This window comes from Myiozetetes cayanensis, unplaced genomic scaffold (genome assembly GCF_022539395.1).
Source record: "Myiozetetes cayanensis isolate MyiCay16 unplaced genomic scaffold, myiCay2020 scf3, whole genome shotgun sequence".
Lineage (NCBI taxonomy): Eukaryota > Metazoa > Chordata > Aves > Passeriformes > Tyrannidae > Myiozetetes > Myiozetetes cayanensis.
Window position 1 is genome coordinate 10,431,120 of NW_026087521.1, and position 25,526 is coordinate 10,456,645.

The following is a 25,526-nucleotide window of genomic DNA, read 5'->3' on the forward strand; positions in this document are numbered from 1 at the left end:
ATTAGATATATATTGATCAGTTAGACAGTCTGTGGTACATCTAGTTCCAGTATACATAAAAGTAATATTGTGGTACACCTCTGATTCTCCACAGCTACAGATAGGTCAACCCACAGATAAGTTATTTGGTAGCTTGTGGCCTTTGAATGCAAAATATTTCCACATCATTCTCCTAAAAGTTAGAATTGGTTTTGGTACAACATCATAAGTGTGCTAAAAAGGTTTGAAGGACTAGAACCAGGCAGTCGCCTTCCTTTAGTAAAATAGATTCCAATGTCACATATCAGTTGATTAAAGTAGCTGAAAAGAACGGGAGATAGAGTTGAGTCTGAGGAAAACCAGTCTTAGGACTGTTCAAAAACAGAGTCAGATTTTAGACATGTAACCTCTGGGTATTTGCATTTCTCGTATTATTTGGTGTCCATTGCTCCTTTTGCAAAAAAAAAAAAAATAAAAAAGAAAATTGTATTTCATATATGAAGCAAGCTTTTAAACCTGGAGGTGTTTTGTTTTCAGCACAAATATTATGGTTTGGGCCAAGCACTAGGCACCTAAAAGTTTCTGTCAGTGACTGCCAGTTGTTCATCTATCGAGACTATAAAGGGACACAACAAGTCTAAGCGATGACATATGCTCAGCACTTGCCCAGGTGTTACTGCAGTGCTATAAATCTGTCTTTCTCTCTGTTGCTGGCCTGTCTACATATTCATCACATTTAAGATTGAGAGCCAAGTCCCTTCCTTGTGTTGGAAGAGAAGCAGAGGAGCAGGAGCCCAGCTTGCTCTCTCTCTCTCTTCCCTGTGATGCTGCTTGCAGCTGGAGTAGCTGGAGATTTCTTTAGGGCATGCTGCTCTATTTTGGTCATACAACCATACTCCCTTAACTCATTGTGAATGGTGAAGTGTGAAGAAATATATTAAATGCTTCATTCTCCTTTGGAATAGTGGAGAATGAAATAATTTCAGAGAAAAATGTCCCTGAGCTCAGCTACTCCATCAGCAAGGCTTACCATTATCCTAATTTCTCAGAAGAGACCATGTCACTCTAAAAACATTGGTACTTGGAACTGAATGTGCTTCTTCACATTTCATTTAATTTCTTTGATTTTTTTCCCCTTAAATTACTTATTGGCCAATATCAGAATCAGGCATACTTCATTTTGTCTGTATTGCAAACAGCTACCTGTTTTCTACATTAAATCACCATTCACAGTATCCTGACCTGTTTCCTTTTTTTCTAGCATACAGAAACGCTGCAGAAATAGTTCAGTATGGAGTGAAAAACAACACCACCTTTCTGGAATGCACACCTAAATCTCCTCAGGCTTCTATTAAGTGGCTGCTACAGAAAGACAATGACAGGAGGAAAGAGGTGAGTAATGTGAGCAGTAGCTCTGGGAGGATCCTCAGTCAGCATCTCATCCTCTCCCCAGACAAAGACAGGGGACTGTTTGTGTTTTCACCAGGCAGTCTGGCTACAGTGAAGCTGGAGATCTTGTGTGATGCACAACAGTGACCAGCATTGACTCATATGAATAAGAGCAGACTCTTCAGTATAGCTGGGACTTCATCCTCAGCCCCAGTGGTTTCTATCAGATCAAAGCAGCTATCATAAAACTAAAGAATTTTCCCCTCACACCTTACTAATTGCAAACTGAAGGTTTGCAGCACTCAGAACTTCTTCTTGATTTCTAAGGAAATAGGCACAAAAGCAGTAAGTGGCATAAAGTTCAGGAAGAAGTCAACCTGCAGTAGCCCCTCTGTGCTATTGAAGAGATAAAAGGCAAAAGTGGGAGAAATGTGAAAGGTTTCTTTAGCAAGAAACTAGTCCAGGCTAAGAACACGTATTGACAAAAGCATTTCCTCACTATGGTGCAATCACATTTTCCATTACCACAGTCTCTAAGGCTCTCGAGTTTCAGCACTGTAATATACACTATGATTGTTTATGGGGAACGTACCTTCCTTAAGTAATTTAAAAGGGGAAAAAATCTATTTCAAATCCAAGGCAGTTACTATATGAATAAAAAGAAACATCTTTCAAAAGGAATCATTAAGTAATGTGGTGTCTGTTGATAGGTTATAAATAGTGAAAAGCATTATTCTCCTATCAGACCATTTTGCAAAAACAGAGGAGACTTAAAAGCCTCTCACTGAGTTTTCTCACTTACTCTTCAAAGACTCAAGCCATGTGCTGGCAATAGGTGCAGTTCTTTTAACCCTTTGCTTCAACAGAACATCTCCCTTTTTTGTTCTTATGTTCAATAACTGAATTAGAATCAATTAGTTTCAAACAGCAGCAGGCAAACTAAAGTAGTCAAAGGGTTAACTACATTTCAAGCCCTTAGATTTCTGGAAATCCTCCGCAATGCCTACAGAAGTTTAGAACAGAAGAGTACTATAGTAAGTGAAACAAGAGTATTAGGTATAATACAAAGGGCAGTAGCAAAACAGAAAAATCATTCACAAAAATACCAGCACCGGTTTTCTTTCATAATGGTTTGAACTAGACATTTTTACTTCACAGCTGATACGCAAAAGGACATCTGCACAGTCATTTATATCGGATGATAACTCAACAAACTATGGTAACTTGCTTCTTTTGGATGATGTGACCGTCTCCTGGGACTGTCCAGAGTCTGAAGCCAGAAAGAAAACAGGAGGGTAGAATTGCTTTTGGTTTCCGATGAGCCAAGTCCCAGCTGAGGCCACTGCGATGATAATTTTTATACCGGGCTATAGCCTCAGAAGATCAGATAGGAGTTCTTCAGAAGTTAGCCCCAGGAACCTGCTCAAAATCAAAATATTTAATGAGAAGCCACTTTGTGTTCTATGCCAAATGAACCCCTCCAGTCCTGCACCTTTCTTCAGCTGAGTCTCAGCAGCAATCTCTGATGCTGGAAGAGACATTCTCAGGGGTGTAATTCTGGCAAATAAAAGTTCATTTCTTCAACTCTGCTATTTGAACATTATGAAAACTCTTATTTCAGATTTTTCTCTGTCTTCATCCTGATCAAATTTATTGTAGCATAGGAAATAAACTTAATTTGTTTTCTTTAGCAACACTTGCCTGCCTTGAGGTAAGCTCTCTCCCAACGGTAGTAATAGTGGTGGTTTCTGGGAGATAAATATATAAAAATATAGTAACTTCAGGAAAGGAAGTCGTGTTTGAAGTGAAGCTTACCAAAAGGTCCAATACTGTGGTGTTCCATAACATTCCCTAAAAAGTTCCTTCTGCCTTTCTGCTCTTCAGGTCAAGCTGAATGAGAGGATCATAGCTACTGAGCAAGGACTCCTCATTCGCTCTGTGCAGGACAGCGACCGGGGGCTTTACCACTGCATCGCCACGGAGAACAGCTTCAAGCAGACCTTGGCAAAGATCAACTTCAAGGTGTTGGATTCAGAGATGGTGGCCGTCATGACTGACAAGTGGTCCCCTTGGAGCTGGGCCAGCTCAGTGCGAGCGCTGCAGTTCCACCCAAAGGACTTTGTGGGAGCTTTCAGCCACTCCGAGATGCAGATGATTAACCAGTACTGCAAAGACAGCAGACAGCCAGGTCAGCATAGGGAAGAATCCCAGAAGATGAGAGGGGACTACAGCAAACTGAAGGCCCTCATCAATAGCAGGAAAAGTAGAAATAGAAGGAATCAATTACCTGGATCCTAATTTTATTTTGTAGTAATAGGTATCTTTGTCCTCACTGTAGGGGGTTTATATTTGTCTATTGAGAACAAATTTGAGCAAATACGATAAAAAAATTAAATGAAAAGCCAACAAGCCTTGGAAAAGATCTCTCTCCCAATGAAATGCTGTGTAACTTATCTAAGGAAAATAACTTGGAGCATTTTCTTTCCTAGATGCTTATTGACACTAGGCTGGGCTCTGTCCTAGATGCAGAACTGGGTATTCATCTTAAACCAGATTCGCCTTTAACACCTCAGTATTCAATTACAACTGAGTAGAAATTTTTACACAATTAACTTGCACCTCTGGAACTGTACCAACTAGAATGGTGGTGAAAGAATCTGGGTTAAGATGTATGCTCAGAGTAGGATGGTACTAGGATTTCCTTGCACTGCATTTAAGAACATGAGTTTCTTCTTGTTTACTGCTCAATATTGGGTTTACAGCTTTCACTCATTGTCCAAATCATGTGAATGCATGCTGATAAGAAGCAAGTAAAGTATAGTAGAAATGTTTCATTCATTCAGAGGTCAAATGAAGGAACAAATAGAAGAAAAACAGAGAATTTATACTTTATCAAAGGAAGCACTGATTATTGTGCATAGTACGAGTTGTAATAAATTAATGAGTTCTGGAATGTAACTTAAAATATCTCTGCTCATATTGATTTTTATTAAATAGGGTGTCCTATAACACCACATAGCTTTATAAGCAGCACAAAGGTAACAAGAGAATGTTCATTATTCACAGAATTTTGAAAAACACCTAAGTGACTTAGGTATTTTAGCTATTTTTCAAACAGATTACACTCCAATTTTTTTGCAAAGGACAGAATGTAGGTATACTGTCTAGTGTTTACTCAGAATTGAAAATCATAGATTATTTTTATTCTGTTCCATGATTAAATCAGAGCTGGTTCCACATTGCAGAACCAGCTCCAATTTAATCATATGTGGAAACATTTCATAAGTATCTTTGAAAATTTTAAAACATTATTTTTTCAACTGTTTTCTCAAAGTTGCAAATATTTTAACTAGAATTTTTTAATTAAACCATTCCCATTTTCCAGTCTTTGTACCCTTTTTCTTTTCCGTCTTATTGTCCCTATTTCTTCCTACGTTCAGTTCACTGCTGAAAAGCAGATCAGGAAAAAAAAAAGAAAAAAAAAAGAATGAGGGAAAAATAAAACTGAAAAATGGGTTTGGGTCAAAAACCAAAAATAGAACTTGAGAGTCATGTTCAAACAGAAATCGTTTGTTTATGAAGCAGCTGTCAGGTCTAATGAAGTAAGTTTTGTTAAAACTTGGGTGAATGTGCATCAAGCCATCCTAGGAAAAACAATCACTTTTTTTTTTTTTTTTTTGAGCAACACTAATGCCAAAAAATAGGGACAAATCATTAATCATTTTACTGTGTAAGAGTGTTCTGGAAGCCACTGTGTCTGTTTGAAACATTAAAAATTAATGAGTACCTTAGAAAAATTATGATTATTTATGATACTATTCAAAAATACAAACTGATGTTCAGCTCAAAACTGAGCTATGTTGAGTTAAACTTCTACATCTATTAGAATACTCTGGGCATAACTCTATAAGGCGTGGGGTTTTGTGCCCAAAGATCTGGTAATGGAGGTAATGCTGGTATTTACCTGGTATCGCTTAGATATGTCACTTTGTCACCACCTGATGCAGAATAGCTGGGAAATGGGCCCTGATCTAACCACTTAAACATTGTCTCTACATCCCTTTGATGCTGATGGAAGCCCTTTGAATTTAATTTGTGGGCTTATTGCTTGCATCAAAAAACATGGCAGTGCCAGCCTGCACATATATTGCCATCTAATTAAGTGCTTTCCTTAATCGAGGCCTAAATGCACATTTCAGCAATATTTAGCCACTGGTAACTAAGGACCTTCTTATGGAAATTGTCAGGAAACTTTCTCTTTGGCCTCAGCAAGCTAGGATTTGGCCCTAAGACCTGGCAAAGCAAACTCTGGAGAAAAAAACAAAACAACAAAAACAAAAACAAAAGAACCTGAAATGGGTAAGGGAAAATAAGGGTTTGTTTGGGTTTGGGGTTTTTTTTGCCAGCTGACTTTCAGTGCCGCACACTGCTTTCTTTGTAATCTTTTTTTTTCCTGAGGATGGCTGACTTCTGAAGTGTGTAAGTGACAAACCAAAAATCGAGTGCCATGAAATAGAACTACCTCCTGGAATGACACTAGTGCATATTCTCTGTATGCTGCCATGCTCTTCCTATTTTCCCAGCAGATTCACTGCAGAGTTAGTGTGATACTGATGTCTATTGTGAGGCTCATAATTGCTTCCAGATGGAATACAGTGATTAATAGGTATTTAAGGGTACAATTTGCCCCGTAAGTGGTTAGGTACAGTGATAGTTTAATAGGCCCCCATTAGGCCTCAGAAATTACAGTTACACTGTTTTCTAATAGAATATTGGCAATAAGGGATTCCATTAAAACGATCAGCATAGCTCAGAGTTTCATACGATTATAAAATAATATTTTTAAATCTGCTTCATGTACCATTATTATGGTATGACTGTTTAAGGGATTATACTTAAGCTAACATTTTTCGTGCTGCATGAGAACGTCGGTATATATATATAAAATAAGCTTCTGTCAGTGTGTAACTGGTCCAAGCTCTCATGCTTTAGGAGCCTTCCCCCATGTATAGAGTAGTTGGAGCCAGATGCTCAGCTGGTATAAACTGATGTAACTTCCTTGCTGTCCATTTAGCTACTGTGGTTGATACCAGCTGAGGGTTTGGCCCTAAATGTACAGAATAGACAAACTGCAATTTTTATTTGTTTAAAGTAGGCCCTCTACTGCAGGTGACACCAAAACTTAAGACTGTAATATTATTTGTGCTATTTAATACTTCCTATTTTGAGGATTACTAAATAATGTATATAATTTTATTCCTTAAAAAAATACAAAAGCAAAAATGACTTCTAGGCATAACTTCACCAAATGTAAAGATATGTTCTCTGCTAAGAACTTCACCGTGTACTGATATTTTTTTTGCTATTTTTATTTTGTGTAGTTTGTAAAGTTTGCTGAAATCTTGACCTAACAGTGTGTTCTTTGCAATTGTTGTTACTGTAGATATGTGTGTTTTATTAAGAAAATCTGGTTTTTAAAAGTGTAGGTATGTGTATAAGTTCCTAGCATGATGAAACTGTCATTACAGTGAATATGCATCATATAGTGTGTAAGAAAGAACAAAATGTAGTTTAACATACTGCTATTTAATTGAATATCTAAAATGCTATTTGCCTGACAAAATAAAGTGTGTTGCAACATCTTAAAAATTTTTTGTCTTCCCCCTTATGGATATGTGTTGAAATAAAGGAACTTCAGAGAAAAAAACAAACTGAAAAGCAATCCCTCAGATTTCCTAAACATGAAAATACTTGGAGCATCAGGTATTGATCAGTTCTGAGCTCTGTTCTGGGCTGAATACTCAGTCACAGAGATATCAAGGAACTCATGAGGAGTCAGAGGTTAATTCATTCAGATATTATCCCTTATAAACACCTTGAATATATGCAGGTTAACTTTTATTCATTAAAAAAAAAAGAAGAAAAAATTGGTATAAAGTCAATCAGAAATATCTGGCAAAAAGGGGGAGTTCAGTGTAAATGCTTTCTGCTTTTATTCCACTAAGAAAAGAAAAAAAACACACACAAAAAAAAACCAAAAAAACACCCAAAAAGCAAACCACCAGACCCCCCCCTTCAAGGAAGAAAAACCCACAAAACAAAACAAACAAACAAAAACAAACACCAACCCACCACACTCTGTGAAATCAACGTGAGGTTCCTGGCCTTCTCCAGGCAGCCCTGCAGGGAATAAAGGCTGCTGGGGCTGTGCCACAGGGAGTCACAGCTCTCTCCTGTTTCCTGGCATGTACTCGGAGTGAAATAACCTGCCTGACACCTACAGACACTCCTTTTTCCTGTGTCTATCATCCAAGCAGTGTTATTGCTGCTCTTCTTACTGTCTGTTTTTCCAGATGGGTTTTAACAAGAAAGCATGGGGCCTCCTCAGTTCTTTGGGATTATAATTAAAAATTAAATGTCACAAATTCTGACCTTCACAACAAGGTTCTGGATCGTTAAACCCGGATTTGGATTTCCCAGATAGATAGGTTGCTGCAAGGCTTTATGAGGTGTGAGTGGATAAGATTACCTCACTCCAGGATTTCCGTGCTGGCTGGTTCCTAGATGTGCTGATATTGGATAGTTACCTGCTCAGCACTCAGGCCAGTTTGGGTCGGAAGCTGAGGTTTCAAGCACTCCCATGTGTTGTAGGAAATATATGGATTAGGCTCCAAAAAAGATGGACATTTACAGAGTTTTATGCTCCGAGAAACCTTTCCCAGGCCTGATCCTCTGTCCATTCTGCTCAGCTGTCTTTTGCTGATCTTCTCCCTGTACTCTTGTCCATTTCTGCAGGGTTCAACACTCAAGGTTTTGATTCCTTAGCTCTGAGCAGTAGCAAAACAAGACATGGGACTTCTCTGGATGTCGGATGTGAGATCTTCAAGTGTCTTTCTAAGGTTTCCCTTTGAGTAAAAGCAGGATGCAAAACTCACTCACTTCTTCACAGGGCAGAGCAATGTCAAGCACAGCCTCCTCTAGGTGGCCACAGAAGGCCAGAGATGACTGCACAGGAGGCACTGCTAATGCTAGGGTGGCTCCCAATGCTACCAGATGATTGTTGCCTCTGGAATTAATTGCTGCTTCCAGAATTAGGTTAGCAGATGTAATTCTGTGAGGCAGGCTGTAAAAGGCAGGTTGTGGCATTGTGGCTTTTTCCCGAAGCAATGGACAAGATCTCAGGAGACCAACACATCTTCATCCTTTGCACTGCAACTGGTTTGCTAAGCCCTTCTCGTGCACTCCAGGGTGGTCTGGGGAGAAGTGACTTCAAGTGCTACAAGCCCAAGTAAAACTACACACAGATGCTCACCAGCAGGTCCCAGACACATATGCATACATACAGGTACCTCCATCCAGAGAAGCTTTTCTTTTCATACAGTCTTAACCTTTCTTTTACATTAATATATCTACTTTTTCTGTTTTCACATGGGCAGAATTAGACCTCACAGTCCCAAGACATCAATAGCTTGTAGGCATAGCTTTTACCATCTCTGAGAGCATTTTAAAAGACAAGTAATTGGTCAACAAAAAAACCCTTTCTTTATTCACTCCTCTTTCTAACTTACCTTGTTCTATACTATCTCAACAACACTTTCCTTTTAGCATCAGGAGACTAAGACAGTGTAGGAAATAAAATATGTGCTGTCATTTAACATGTCTAATCTAAACTAAAGGCTGAGATTTAAAGGTGCTTTGGCATTCTGAACACTCCGAGAAGCAAATTCAACCCAGCTGGCTCAGCAGTCAACAAATAATTACTTTACAGTGATAGACTGTCCTGTATCCCAGGACTCATTCCTGGATTCCATATACAGCTTTACAAAGCAAATAGCATTTGTGTATTCTTAGCACTCTATCAGCTTCATTATTCCTCATTTGAATGCCTTGTAAGCGAACAGCCTTATATGCCAGCCTTATAAACAAACCCGAATGTTTGCTGAACTCCACATTCAAGACAGTTTAGGCCAAGGGATTTCCACATATCCAACATTTTACAGAGCCTTAGGTTTTTTCCAAAGGATTTTAGAAAGAAAGAAAAAAAAAATGGCCAGTATTGTTGTCTGTAGGAAATGAGAGTCAATAAAAAAGACTGTTTTCTAGCCGAGCAACTTGTACAGCAACATGCAGCATGGGGAAGCAGTAAGAAAAATGCATTTGCTTAACCTTAGGATCACAACTCTTTTGGATAGTTGCTGTTCCTTGGCTCTTTGCACTAGTTCTTTTTCCAGTATCTGCTCTCCCTGTCTCCCTTTCAAAGGCTGCTGAGAGTCATAGGGTTTATACTTGTTTTCAAACTGATAACTTAGGACATGATGTCCACAGCATCTCTTCAGGTCTTTTGTCTAATAAGACCTCAGCAAAAATAGTAGTACATACAGTTTTGCCTATTATATCTGCCCGTATAATTTCTTCAGTTGATAGGATATTTGGAAAAATACCTTACAATATTTGTAAAGCTTTGCTCAAAATGGCAGAGAGAGAAGAATAGGACCCCAAAAAAACCCCAAACACTGCAGCCATGGGACATGCCATGGTCCTTATATGAACACTGTGAACATTTACTCAATACTACATGTTTTTATATGATAAAAAAATATTATTCTTATATTAGCTTTGAAAGCCCAATTTTCCCACAGGTCAAAGCTCACCAAGACTAATGTCCTTTCATGGCTCATAATGAGGATCCAGTTTAGCCCTTTCAAGAGCTTTTATGCCCCTCAATTTTTGTTAACAATTCAACCATCTCTTCCTTCAAAAGCCCTTCTTCCTCTAGGGTTCTACTATTCCTTCTCTGTATGGACTCTTCTTTATTCCTTTTCCTTTCCTCAGCTGAGCTTAGGATAGTAGTCCCATACGGGTTACTTTAACTGTTGTGATTACAACCCCTTTTCACATCAATGCTCTGAAATACATTACCTATTATAATCTTCAAAAGATACTGCACTTTATGTGCTTCATCAAGCTTCTCTGCTCTGTAGTTGCAGTTAGCAAACAATATAAAAAGTACCTTCAAGGTGTTTCTAGCCTTTCAGTTTAAGAACAAGGATCAGAACCAGACTATTAAGTTGTATGTATATATTCACACTCAAAAAAACATATAAATAATATTATGTCCTGTTTTTTTCAGCTCTACATTCATGTTGCAGAATATTCTTTATTTCAAGCCTGACACTACAAGTACCTCAGCTAAAAGATTTTTTTTTTTTGAGGAACTTGAAATAAAGTAAAGGATAGAGAAAAAAGGTATCAATAGATATGTCATACAGATCTGTTTGTCAGATTACCAGTCACAAATACATTCAGGTAAATTACCTGTAGGAGAAATTATTTTGTAACTCAGATCAATAATGAAAACAATTATTCCAAGCTATCCAAAACAATGAGCACAAAAATTATTCCTAAGACTCTTCTTTGGAGCAAAAGATTAAAGGGATTTGCCACAGAAAAGAAAGATCACCTTTATTAACATAGCAACAAATCCAGGTGCCTCCTTTGCATATGTGTGACAGAAAGGAGCTCACAAAAAGAAATTCACAAGTTTTATTCCCTTTGCATGTTTTCTAAAGGTTATGATATTTACCTATATAGGGATTCTTCCTACATATGGATTGGATCTGTCCTTTGCTGTGCCCTCCACCTAGCAATGTCTGAGCTATCAGGAAATGGTTAAAGCAGAGAATAACATGCCTGGTGAGCTATCCAGGGCTTCAGAAGGAAGGAATAATGTTTGGTGCCATTTGGTCAGCACCTGGCTGTCTGGAGGATGCTAATAATCTCCTTGAAGAAGGGCTGTTGTGGTGCTGTACACCCAGGCCAAGGAGCCCTAGATGGGCTTGGAGATAGTTCATTTTATAGTGTTGCTGGAGACCAGTTAGAGATTAACAAAGAAAGAATTGCCTTGCCAGTTTATTCGTTCCTGTCAAGAAGGCAAGCTGTTATTTTGAAAGGAGCTAGCGACACGATGGTGAAAGCCATATAAGCTGAACAGAAACTTCCCCTGTATCCTCCAGCCAACTGTAAAGTCAGCCAGCAGAAATCTTGGAAATGGTACAAGCCTTCCTGCATTGAGAGCACTCAGGTCTGGGTGCCAAGAATAAATCTCACTGAGGGAAACCTCTGAAGTAACTGCTGTTGACTGAGCTGTTCCTGGCTGTGAAGGCAGAGTTGAGTGTGGCAGACAGTGTCATGCCATGCCAGATGCTGCATCTCCTCCCCCCAGCCCCATTTTCACCAGATTTTGCCTTGTCACTGTGGGAAGAGCAGATAGTGCAGTCCCCCCTTCCTTTACCTCAGACTGGCAACTCTGGGCCTCTCCTTCAGTTTACTCCAACTACTCTGTGCTGTCCCAGAAAGCTGAGACAGTCATAAACACCATTTAACTGGTTGATTAAGTCAACTCACAGCTGCTTTTCATCACTAGAATTTTGCAAAGCAACCATTGGGTCTAGGTCATTATTTTAAATCCTTCTGCCAGGACAAAGCACTAAGTTGCAGAAAGAAAGCTTTGGGCCATATTGGCAACCCAAAGAATGGCATGGCACTGGGAAGGTTGGTGCATCAACCAGGAGCTCTCTGATTTGAAATAATCCTTGGTAGTGACCTCTTTCAGCTGTAAAATGGGAGAACAGTTTGTGTAATGCTTTCTGCATGCTGCACGCCTGTATTTCACTAAACAAGGTGCAACATGTATTTTCAACCGGAAAATTATCTGCTGGAGAAAAGCAAGAACTATATAATTCCTGAAAAATCAGAAGTCAAGTCAAGGCAGTTCTTGCTAAAGTATCCTGAATCTTGTGCAATGTCATAAACTACTTGGCTAATGCACACATAATCTTGCAATTCCTATCCACAGATCCTAGGAAAGATCCAGCAAGTATTTCCTTGAAGACTTATTAAATTGCAGGCAAGTCCAATGTACTCCCTTTCTCTGCTCCTTAAGCCAGGTTCATAGTGAAAACTCCTACTGACGTTACTCGGCTTGGATGAGTGAGGACTGAATAAGGCCTGAGGGATTTGGCTTTCTGAGAATCATGCTCAGTCTCCTTTTCCCTGTGTCCAGGGTCTTCTGAATTTGAAATCTTTCTCACCACCTGGTCAAGGGTGATCTACAACCTCTCTTCATAAATTCATTCCAAGTCACTGAGAAGAACGCTTGTTTTCTGTGTTATTTATTTTAGGTTACTATGGCCATAGTAACCATATACAAATTTAGGATATTGCAAACACAGTAACAAGAAATTATTCAATTTTTCAATGTAACAATTATTCAATTATTCAATATTGATTCAATATTTCAGTTATTCAAAAATATTTAACAAAAAAAGTAAACAGAGAAAAATAGTCTCTAGCAACATTAAGAAAAAATTCAAACCCAAAATTAGAATTAAATGATCTCCTACAGATTTCTGGTATTATATAGTAATTTGACAAATCTCAGTTATAATTGTGTCAATTTTCTTTCTCTCCATCATCTCAATATCCCAAACCACTGGATTATTTCCTCCCCACTGAGTGATAAGTAAGATTGCTAAACAGTTTCTTCACTGGAGGTTCTCCCTTGTGGGAAGAACCACGTTTTTTCCAGAGTGGATGCAATCCTGAACCAAACTGCGAGACTTGCATGAATTTAAAACCCTGGCTGTCCTGTGACTATTCTGTTTATTTCCTCAACTACACCACAACCATTATTTCCATTTTGATGAATTGTGACAGTTGGGACCTGTTTGCTGCCTTGAAATTGCCTTTTAAGTTATCTAGATGGTGCTAGAACATGCTCTTGCATTACATTTATGAGCATATGGCTCATATTCTCCTTACTGTTGATCAGAGAATACTTAAAGCTTGGTTTTACAGTGTGCCTCCACACTTTAAAATTGTAAAATGAATCAGTTCTATAGTTCAACCCTGGACCATAAACTTTTAACAGTGTACCATTAACAAAATGTTGAGTTGATTTTAAGGATAAAAATTTTTAAAAATGTAAATTTTAAAAATCCCTTCCATTGCCATAGGGAACAGCTACTTGGCAATGTACTGGTGCTTTGTATCTCTGAAGGTTATTTTATCTTCCTTAATATAGGAATTTGTACCAGTTGTGCAGTTTAATTTTCTGTGTTGCCACAGATCTTGACCCTTGATCTCCCAAATTGTCTTTTCAGGGTGGTTCTGTGTTTTTCTTTGTTTGTTTATTTGTAACTCACTTGGGTCCACTGATTCGAAGAAACATGTGATTTAATTAATATGGGAGAGCTGCAGAGACAGTTGAGCACAGTCTGAATTTATATTTTCATTTGGCTGGTCAGAATATTGGTTGCAATTCAAAATGAATATGTCATTCCACATCTCACACACTGTTCTGTGGACAGCTACACACACAGAGCAACAGCTGAAATGAAAATGTAAGTCTCAGAGGATATTTAACCTCAATATTTTCAGCTTCTCTTATCACCACTGACCCCAAATTGCATACTGGCCTTTTCAGAAAGATAAAAAAAGGATCTGAACTGCTAAAAAATGAGTTATAGCAAATAAACATAATGTATACCTATACAGCCATCATATTCTGCTTGTAAGCAAACAATTGGTGGTATAACAAGACTTGGGAAGATGATTTGGACCTTTGCTGGTGTGTGCTGAGCTGCTTTAAGGTCTGCAAGAACATCCTACCATCAGATAGTGACTTTCAGCAACATAAGAAAGCTGACCACAGCTCACATGTTGCCACAGAGGTAGCTGCATGTTTGTAAAATAGTGAGAAGTTCCCTCTTCCCTCCAGTTTGAAATCTGAAGTTACAAAGAGACTTTTTTTTTTTTTTGCAGCCCATGTGCTGGAGAAAACGCACAAAAAGAGAACTGATACAGAGAAAACACTTTTCTGTTAAGGTAAATATTGATGCAGCTGTTTATTGCCCAATATACTGAGAAAAACAGTACCTCTATGAGGTCAAAGGGCTTTCAAATAAACATGAACACACTTTCTGCAGGAGTGAGTTTCAAATTATTGCAGAAGGACCTGCCACATAAATGCAGAACTCGTTGATTCATTCATTTAGAACTTGCTGTCAGTCCTCCATCCTGAGGCAAGAGGTGCAGAGCAAGTCTCAGGCCACACCACTGGGCTGCTCCTTGTAGTATAAACTAGGTGAAGGCTTTGAGCTAGATTTTCAGTGCAATCTGTACAAAAGGGAGATTTCAATGCTCAAAGAGAGCAGAGTGCTGGTTTGTCTGCTAGGTGACAGTCCTAAGCACTGTGCTACTGAGGCTTGTGAGATTTCTTTTTTCCTTTCTTCTCTTTTCCGTGCAAAAGCAACCTCAGATATTTAAGATTTCCCTGCTCAAGATGCAGTGAGAGACCTAACCTGAAGTTGGTTGAGAGGAGCAAATAAAAATCTTTTCTCGTTGGGTAGAGATTGGCATTTGACTTAGGCCATGACCTGTGACTGAAAAGGGAGGAAGGGAGGACTATTTCTCTGGATGTGTTTAACTCCAGTTGTACATAATCTGAGAGCAACTAAAGATTCAGACTTTTTAATCAGAATGATGCCTACTGTGGAAAACCTCAAAACTCCTATGAGCTTAGGTAACTGGTGTGCTCACATGTGGGCAGATGATGCTTAGCTGGAAGATGATGCTTATAGGAAGTGTAGCTTAAGTCAAGTAGGAGTTTTTTAAGCATTTAAAGCATCCAGAAACAGATATAACACATTGAAGAGACAGTTCTCCTGAAAGTAGATCCCATGACACCCATAGCAAAGTGAAAAATTAATTCTAAAATAAAAACCCAAACCTTCTCTCTAGTGTTGGGCAGCCCTAAGCACACCAAATATCATGAGTGGAGGCATTAATATGAGATACTTCTTTCAATTCCCTGGTCAAAGGGTAAGAAATAAGCCTTTGTCATTTGTGGTGCATCTCATCACAAGTCTTAAGCTTACAGGAATCATGACTGATAAGTGCCTCTTTCTGTCTATTAATTATACAGAGAGTGTACTGTGATGGTATAATACCAATGTTATGGACACTTAACATTAGGTGAGATAAACTTCAGCACATCTGCCTCCTGGGATGACTTGAAGAGAAGAAGAGCAGTAACACCAACACCATGGAGCAGCTGAAAGACTTTATACACACAGTGAGTGCCCTAGGTTCCTTCTCCTCCTCTCTTGGCTTTAGGAGAAAGGCAATGTGCCCTGACTGAAGATTATCAACTTCCTCCATATTGCACTGTGACTGTACTTAGAGACCCCAGGCCAGAGCAGCTAGTCTTCTGCTCTTGGCCCTGGCCAAATACATAAATGATGGCCTTCCTCTAGGTCATCAAGGCAGATAAGAGGCAGGAGCCACAGGGTAGGACAGTGGAAGGCAGTAGTGATAAATAAGTTACTTGACTCTGGCAGATACACCTGAATGATCATTGAGCTCTCTGTGCTGCTGGGGATCAGCTCCCAGGAGCTGCCTCCTTCACCTTTTCCAGTTTCCAGGCCACTACAGCAGAAGACATGCACAATGTTAATGTTCTTTCTGACAAGTAACTCAGACTACCCAGCACACCTCTATGACCACAGCACCTGTTCCATCTTGATTTTAAATTACCTAATCTAATTGCAGGAAATGGCCTTTGGCCTTAAGCTTCTGCTCTTAAAAGAATTGCTTCAGCTCTAGTCATTATATTTATGCATGAACCACCCACTTTGATATGGAAATTGTTTCAGCCCAAGGGGATTTCATTAAGTAATTAGGGAGGAGGGCATATAATGTCATTTGCTGTAACTGGATCTAGAAAGTCAATCAATAAGTGACCATATGTGCGTGAACCTTGAACATTTCAATATCCTTAACATCCTTGAGAAAAAGAAAAACAATGCAAGAGGGATCTCCTTTATCTGTGACACAATCTTGTGGTCTAGGGCATATTTTCATTGCTTAAAAGAGTTGCGCGAGCCATGCTGTCATATCAAACTGCACAAAGCAGGCAGATTTATCATCTGCCTGGAAATGCACGGCAAGCAAAGAGCTTTGTGGTTCCAAGTCCAGGGCTTGACAAGCACTGTAAAAATAAAACCTGCTTTCTATCAGAGCTTTCATAATCAGGCCATGTTTTGCATTTATATTCCAAGTTCGCTACTCTTAAAGGTCAGTTTTGTTCTCGAGGCTAAAAGAAATTCTTGTTATTAAGTGTTAATGCAGCTGTAAATACAGCTTTCTAGCTTTTTTTTTTTTTTTTTAATTTGATTTTTTTCCTCCTGTTCCTTTGGCTAAAACCCTAGACAGCTGGTGTTTGCTAGATTGCATTCTTAGGGTGAAGAGTTTGTCCTACACACACAGAATGTGTTCATTCCTCAGGAATCAAGTGACCACACCAGAGCTAAACAATATGTAAAGCATACAACTTATTTTGGACTACGATTTCTCCAGATGCTGAAAGCTGGTACATTTATTAACTTTTAACTACAAACCACTGATTTTTCAGTAGAAAAATGCATACAAGAAAGAGCAAACCCTTTTACTGGGAGGCATTATTTGGACCATTGGTAAATGCTTGCTGCTTTCATACTTTCTCATTTGCAACACTTGATCTCTGAACACAGAAACAGGATGCAGCAGATGAGTTTTCATTTGCAATAAACATGCTGTTAAGGCCAGATGTCTCAAACCAGCACTGACTGCACTAATGACAATGTTTCCATTGGATCTATGGGAGCTGGGGTGGGCAAACCAAGTCACCACGTGCAACAGCTCACACAGGGTTTGCCACCCAAGCCTGTGCTTTTTAAATGGCATCCATTATAGTTGGCTTAGGGTTATACTTATCAGCTGCTCCTTGGGTTAGGTGGGTACCAGTAGGTATTATGATCCATTACCCTGGGCTCACATTTTCAGGGCTCGTTACAACCAAAGCAACCTGAGCCTACTTAACTAACTTTTATTTAAGATCCACTGAAATTATTAGGAGTCCTAGGTGTAAGCAGTGCTGCAGTGATCATTTGTTAACATTTGGGTTTTAATGCCCTGTATGTGCAGGTTTAAACTGTGGAAGATAGGACTGCTGCCTGAGGGAAGTTCCTCCCCAAGTCCCACCTGCTGCCACCAAGAGCTGGGACCATGGCCTGGAAAAGATGTAAAGGGCTTTTATCCTTTGGTAGCACAGTTATAAATTGCCTTAGTCCTGCCAAGAAACCTGTGACTCTTTTCCAAACCTTTTCCTAATCCTGTAATGCTCAGAATTCGATGGCACCTGGAAATGCCTGTGGACCTGAGGCTTCCCAGCTCAGGCTCTGCAGCCAAATGTCCCCCATGCTGTGACCAAACTGTCAGCACACACTGAGTAAGTCATTAATACCTCACATGGAAAAGCCCTAGACACACTTTTTTTGCACTGACACAAAGAGTTCTTCAAGCAAAGGGAACCTAAAGTTGTTATCAGACTTGTGTACAGGGCTGCATTATGCAGGAAAAAGACAGAGCATGTCCAAAACACATTTCTCCATATTTTCCCCTATTGAATTCCCTTTTATTTTGTTTATTTATGTTGGAAAAGTTGCTCAAGAGTGTGGGGCCACACCCAACTGAAGGGCCATGGTACCTGTTATCTTCCCAAATGTGTTTGTGTTGCCTCACTGCCAGTTATCTGACTTTATCCCTCTGAGTAGTGGGGGTTTCAGGTATGCTTGTGCAGGGAGATGGAAAATAGTTATTATCAAAGCAATGGGTGCTTATCAAGGCAGAATAAATGTGTGAGTAGAGTGTGATGTAGCATACAATGCCATGGGTGTGTTTGCAGATGGTGCAATGGAGACTTCCAGCCTTACATAAGATGGTGCAATGGGATGGGTATACAGTAATGATGTCATGTGTGCCACAGCTTCTGCTTCACACTATGGCTTTTCGAGTGTTTGCTGGTTGGCAGTGCCTGGCTGGAAGAGCCATCAGCAGCCAGCGCTGAAGGCTGGGAGAAGCAGACGGATGGGGACAGAAGTAGCGAGAGACAGTGTTTAGTGTAACACCAGCTGTGTGTGCTCCCTGGGGAGTCAGCAGCTGGAGATGAATTCACATGATGGCAGCTGCCTATGGAATCTTCTTTGGCAAAGGAAATAATGGAGAAGGTTTAATACATATTGCATATCTGTCATTTTAACATGCCTCCACCACCCACTCAGACGTGGAAACACTGTCCCTGCCGTCCAGGCACTCAGCTTGAAGGCTTAGTCTTCATCAGGGAGATAAACTACCATATGCTGAGCTTCAATCAGGGAAGACTTGCTGCAAAGCTCATTTGGGGAGCTAATTTGGATAATTGATAGAAGTTTCTAAATCATTTAAAGCACAAGAACACAAAAGCCTTCACTATGGTACCAGCTCCCCACAGGATTATCTCTGTGCCAACTTCAGTTTGTATGGGTAAAGCTGTTTAAAACTCATTTTTGCAGGGAATGGCAAGCCTGCCAAAAACTAATTTCAGTTAGTAGCCAAAGGTAGAAGTTTCTTATTTAAAATACATGAAAAGACCAGTGTGGTAATTATATATATGAAAAGGCTGTTAGAGAAATTTTATACTAAATTACTGTAAAATTTAGGATTTAATTCTCATCCTAAAATTGTTACCTGAGACTTCCATAACAGAGTGACAATTGGTCACACTTACATTCAATATCCTCCTCATATCAGCTGTAGGCCAGACAATTGAAACCATATCTTCAGGGCTTCCACATGTGCTTATTGCAAATAGGAACAGAAAGGGAAAACTGAATAAGCCCAGCATTTGACACCTCATCTCTTTAGCACCACAGAGAACTTCTGACATAACATCTTGGTCCCTATTTCTCTGAGGGAGAACTTAGAGTTTAGTTCTGACTCTCTGTACACATAATTTGAGCTGTTTGATTTTGAAAAATAAACTGATCTTCCATCATTTTAAAAGAATCTTTTGAGTGTTACAAGAAGTGCTTTCACCCAGGTATTAGGATCTCATCTCACTTGGATGAGACATCATAGCCCATAAGTTTTCAGGCACAGATTCCACTATTACTCTTTGGGGCAGTAATTATATAAAAAACCACATAAAGATATACATTTCATCCCTCCCACGCATCTACAAATAATCACCTCGAAATCCAGGTGGTCAAACCCCAAAAAACCTTATTATTCTTTTTTTGTTGGTATCTTCAATTTTAATGTGATTAAGTTTCAGGGAGGACTCAGAATTTCTCATATTTTCCCTGAAATTTATCAATGCCAAAAAAATTATTTGAAATAAATATATTAAAAATTGTTATTTTGAGGGAAACATATTTTTGATATATTGTTCCAATATTCTCCTCAAAGACCTTTTATATTTTACATATTTTTAGCTTAAAATGTGATTTGGGTACCAAAAAAAAAATTAATAAGTTTGATTTTCTAAATAAAAGAGACTGTTATCTTATTTTCATAACTCCATAAGGTATATATATGTTTGTTTAAAAATACATGTAGATGGATAAATACTTCATTTCCATAAATAATGGTCACAGGTAAAGAGTGAATTTTAACTAGACCTGACCAGCCTGCTGATATGCTGGTTCTCACCAGGTCTTGAACTATTGGTTTGATAATGGGGATTAGAAATTACTCATATCCTGCTCACTCTAAAAACCCTACAGAACACCCTGTAGACACATTTTTTAAGGCAAGCTAAAAAGCTGAGTTTGCAATTTAAATGATTTTTTTTTTTTTGTTCCTGTCATTCAGGAGTGCTATCATGGGCATCCTATTAATTGGATGTTGTTCTCATTGGTACAAATAAGTTTTCCCAATCTCTATCTAGCCACTTTTTTGTAATATGTGTGTTCTTCCCATACACAGGAAATAGAAACTTAACCTTTACCTACAACCAAAACATCTCCTGCAATAAAGTCAGCATATCATTTAATGGTTAGAGCCTTGATTTACAACAGAAAATCTGTGAGGGATGCTGTAACCATATATAAACAAATATTTTAAATACAAAATTACACAAATATATACAGACCCATTTCTGGACATGACTGTATTGTAGGTAAAACTGAGCTGAAATGCTCAAGCAGTTCATGATCAGGTGTCCTTACAGCCACAGGAGGCAGAGAGAAACAGAGAAGATGAGCTTTCTGGATGGAGAAAAGGAGGAAAAGTGGGACCTGATGTTCTGATGGTATGGTAGAGGGCAGCTGCTGGGTTTGTTGAGCATGATGGTCTAGCATAATTTCTCACATCCTTCCTCAGAGGTGTCCAATCTGGCTCCCAAAGCAGGCACCAGGAGCTGCAGCAGCTGGCAAACAGCAAGTGCAGCATCTTTATATCATTTGCAGCCTGAGATCATATGATCTCTTCTAGTTAAAATACTGAAATGTAGCTTTGTAAAAGAAACAGTCTCTACAATATCTATTTCCTGCGGAAGCCATCCCTAACCGTTACAACATTCCATGCTGTGTGAGGTGGTGATGTGATGCATATTTTTTTATGCTCCAGATTAATGTGAAAAAAAAGGAACCTCAGCTGAAGGCTCGTCTCGTCCAAGTGTATCCACCCAAAACCTGGTGCAGGGCGAGCTGTTCTGGACAGGACATTTGGAGGATTTGGGGCTGTCAGACTAGATACTGCATTGCCATCTAGTGAACATCGCTAAGACTGCACGGCGAGGCCAGGAAGTTGAGATGCCCAGCACTAAACATCTGGAAAAGGAAGCAGAGGTTTCAGAAATGTTCGGTTTCACGGTTGTTATGCAAAGGCCAAATTAAAGTCTTAATAGTACTCCCCAGTCTCATTCCTTCCTTTTCTAAAGGAGCAGGAATCCATATTCTGAGGGAACAGCAAGAGAAATCTGAAACTCTCAGCCCTTCCACTTTTCTTTCCTGGATGTAGGAGAACTCAGGGAAGAGTCTTGGTATCCCCTCCCTACAAATACAGAAAGGAAAAGCTGCAGGTAATCCTTGCACAGTGTTTCCTCTTTCAGCTCAGTATTTGCTTGCAAACTGAATGCAAATACAGAGTTCTCATTTCTCATTCAAAATTATTCACTGTTTGCCTTTGGGATTGCTGCATAGTTTGCACATTACTCCTACACTGTGAACAGTGACTCAGTGAGTTGTAAAACACTGATCTCTGCCACTTCTCATGGGTCTGTGTCATTCCCAGGCTTTGCTGCATGGGTGCATGTGAACCATTGTGGCTGGACATCAAGTGCTCACCAAAGCCACCCTATCACTCTCCTTCTCAGCTGAACAGGGAACAGGAAATATAATGAAAGTCTCTTGGGTCAAAGTAAGGACAGGGAGAGATCATTCACCAGCTACAGTGACAAAAGAAATCTGACTTGGAAATTAGTTTAATGTATTCCAAATCAAATCGGACTAGGGTAATGAGAGATGATTTTAAGTTTATTTCTGACTCTACCTCGATTCTGCAAGTGGCAACAGAGGGACAGGGAATGGAGGTTGTGGTCAGTTCATCACATGTTGCCTCTACTGCCCCTTCTTCCTTTCAGGTAGGACTCCTTAGAGCCTTCATCTCCTCCAGGGTGGGCTCCCTCCCATGGGAGACAGTCCTCCATGAACTTTTCCAGTGTCCTTCCCTCAGGCTGCAGTTCTTCAGGAACTGCTCCAATGTGGATCCCTTCTGTGGGATGAAGTCCTTCAGGAACAGGCTGCTATCGCATGGGTCACCCACAGAGACACAAGTTCTGCCAGCAAACCTGCTCCAGTGTGGGCTCCTCTCTGCACAGAGCCACAGGTCCTGCCAGGAGTTGCTCCAGCGTGGCCTTCCCACAGGGTCACAGCCTCCTTCAGGCATCCACCTGCTCCAGTATGGGGTCTTCCAGGGGCTGCAGATGGATCTCTGCTCCACCATGGACCTCCGTGGGCTGCAGGGGCACAGCTGCCTCACCATGGTCTGCACCCTGGGCTGCAGGGGAATCTCTGCTGCTGTGCCTGGAGCACCTCCTCCTCCTTCTTCTTCAGTGACCTTGCTTGGTTTCTGCAGGGTGGATGTATTTTCAGTCCTCTCTCCAGATGCAATTTCTACTGTGTAGCAACTTTTCCCCCTTCTTAACTATGTTATCCCAGAGGTGCTACCATTGTCACTGCTGGCCAGCCTTGACCAGCAGTGGGCCTATCTTGGAGCCAGCTGGCATTGGCTCTATTGGACACAGAGGAAGTTTCTGCAGCTCCTCCCATAAGCCATCTCTATGGTCCTCTACTACAAAAACCTTGTCACACAAATCCAATACACAAAAATATTCAATCTTGTCAAAACAGCAAAATATGCCTTTTTGTATCTAAACACAGCATTTGGGGTTTCAGGCTACAGGAGGAGCATTTCTTCCTAAACACTGTTTTGGAACATCCAAGAAGTGACTGTGAAAGAAACTTAGAATTGAGATTAGCAAGAGAAGTTAACAGAAAACTACTCCTGAATTATTAATTAGGTATTCTTTTCATTCATTTCTTCTGCCTACAAAGAGGTTTAGGGAAGATTCCGTAAAAGGGCTCAGATGTGAAGCAAGATCAGCAAAGGATTTAAGTTTTAAATACCTATGAATAAGATAACTTGCATACTCAGCAAGGGAGGTCTGGGTATCTGAGATGGGGATAGGCAAGGCCAGCTGTCTCAGAGGGACTCTGCCAAAGCTAGACAAATAGTGACTTACCTCCTACGTGACTTTTGTGGCCTCCTGTACTCGTGACCTCTTTCTGCCTGGTTTTCAGTCAGTAACTGTGTTAAAGAGCCCAGTCCTGAAAAATGCAGCCATGGAGAGAGATTGTAAAATTATCTAGCAAGACTTCTCACATGACATCCTCTGGGATACCTGAGATATCCATGAGGGACAGGAGTTATGGTATGGACTCAATGGGAGACCCATGCTTTCCTAAACTAGATGCTAATAAAAAATGAGGTGTACTCAGATATATTGCATTTATACAGATAGGCAACTGAGACCTTTCTGAGCATTCCTGCTTTCCCTGGTTTACTTGCATGTGTGTAGGTACACATCCATACTTGGTAGGGTATCAGCAGATAGCATTTTTGGCAACAAACTCACTAGTGACATGATGTTCCTGGTGTCCCAACCTGTGCTGTGCTCAGGGCCTGCTGTGTTCAGTCTGGTAGTTCTTTTGAAGCACTTTAGCCTGCCTTTTACTTTATAGTCATCTTCCTGCATTCCTCTACCAGCACCTGCAGCTGTTTTCCCTATCCAAGCCTTTCAGATTGCTGCCTCATTACTTTGCAAGGGGGCACTCAAAAATTGCTTATCCAAAAGTTATTCCCATCACCATGTGAGTGCCCTTCATTCCCCCCCGCCTCTACATTTCATTCCCCACTTCATAATTTTTACTTCAAAGCCAGGTATTAGGGAGAAAGTAGAGCATAGTAGATGAGTTACTAAGACAATTAGCATTTCCAAGCAATGTACACACACTAGGCTCAGCAGCCAATTAGAGATACAAAATCTGTTCCAGACTGAAACATGTCTCAGCCAAATCCTTTAGCACAATGAGGGAGTGCAATGCTTTACTGGAAAAGATACCCTGAAGAGGATATTGTTCTGGAGGAAGCCCTGTCATTTCCTATCCCAGGCTAGCCACCTGAGAGCACATTCCTTATTTTTCCATTCTCTCTTTTCAGCGGCCTTCCCTTCTATATTTTTGGGGGGTTTGTTTTGGAAGAGTTACTGTTACAGTTGTATACCATGAGCTATGGACTCCACAAATACAGCTTTGTGTCTGTAAACATATTTCATCATCCTTTGTGCAATAGTGAGAACGTCTTGTCTCTTTGAGATAAAGACCAGAGGTGAATGTAACCATTAGTCAAAGATTTAAATATTCATAAAACCATTTAATAAGTCTCAGCTCAGATTTGATTGATCAAAGATAGTTCCGCTCATTGGAGAGGCACAAAGTCAGATGTATTAATTTAAGGTAGAACCATCATGAATGGTTTAAACTCAGATATCTGTTTGACTTGGTCTGTCTCAGTCCACTTTGAGAATGTTAATAATATTCAGTTTTCAGCTATTAGTAAGTAATGAGATATTAGACATTATGGAATAAAAGCCATCATCTGCTATCTGTGAGGCTCTGATATGGTGTGATCTGACCTCCACCGTCGCAGCCAGGGCCACTGACCATTCATGTTTGTGAAGCCATGAAGCAAAGTGTGCAGGACTGTGTCTCTCAGCAGATGACTTTGAATCAAATACACTTTTAAAAGTTTCCCATAGGGGTATGGGGTACTACCATGCTTAACCATCTGTGCAGACTTGCCTTTCTTTATTTCTGTGCAAAACTTCAAGGACCACCAGCCTCTTCACTCAGGTATTCCAGGCAGAACAGTCTCTTTGGAGTCAAGGCAACCCTAAACAGAAGTACTTAAATGTTTTGATAGTTGGTGCTCCAATGCCTAAGGGGTGCTTGACCCCAGAAGAGAATTCAAGTGAAACACAGGGTAAAATCTGACTTTTCATCTGGATCTATAAAAGCTGGTGTGATATGAAATAGATCTTCTAAACTCAAAAAAACTTCCTTGAGGAGAAGATGAATTTAGTACTTGTGTTAGAGTTTCTGCACCTCACTAGAAAGGTAGATCAAAAGTTTTCTGGTCCTAAGTTTTATGACTACTGATTTTAACCCAGTAAGAATTAAAGCCAGTATAAAGAGTCCTCTGTCTCTTAACCACGACCCAAAGCAGAGCCAAAATCATCTTCATCTTTGTGGATTATCAATCATCCTCCTCTAGGCTTTAGCTTCATTTGAAGGAATAACCTGAAACATACCATAGTCTTCATCTAAATTAGTATAACCTAAATGATTCCCATCAAAATAGGGGCTTTTGGAACCCATATATTCCATATTCTGACTGGTGCCTATAGCCATTAATTTATTTTTACTGTTAGAAAAATTGTGCAAGTCTATTAGACATGGCTTCTTCAGGATTGTACAAAGTGTCTTACATAGAAGACATGTATGTACAACCATTCAGCAAACGTGACATGCTCCTGGGTGCTCAGGGAAGTCTTTTTCTGCTGCCTGGAAGATTATAGGTTGTACTGGAATAGATTTCCTGAATTAACCTCTTAACTGCACTGACTTGTCATTGAATTGAAGTATATGCTTTGCCAGAAGTTCTTTCTCAATGCACTACCC

At 39.9% G+C, this 25,526-nt stretch overlaps 1 protein-coding gene across 3 annotated transcripts in view; it reads left to right on the forward strand.

Annotated features, from left to right (window-relative positions):
* SEMA3C (semaphorin 3C) overlaps positions 1-7,017 on the forward strand; it is a 114,775-nt gene extending 107,758 nt beyond the window's left edge. For all 3 annotated transcript variants that reach the window (XM_050325470.1, XM_050325468.1, XM_050325469.1), the window contains 2 exons: positions 1,241-1,371; positions 3,253-7,017. In XM_050325470.1, the coding sequence (XP_050181427.1) occupies positions 1,241-1,371; positions 3,253-3,666 (545 nt within the window). In that variant the 3' untranslated portion in view covers positions 3,667-7,017. The remainder of the gene's footprint in view (positions 1-1,240; positions 1,372-3,252) is intronic.
* The last annotated feature ends 18,509 nt before the right edge of the window (positions 7,018-25,526 follow it).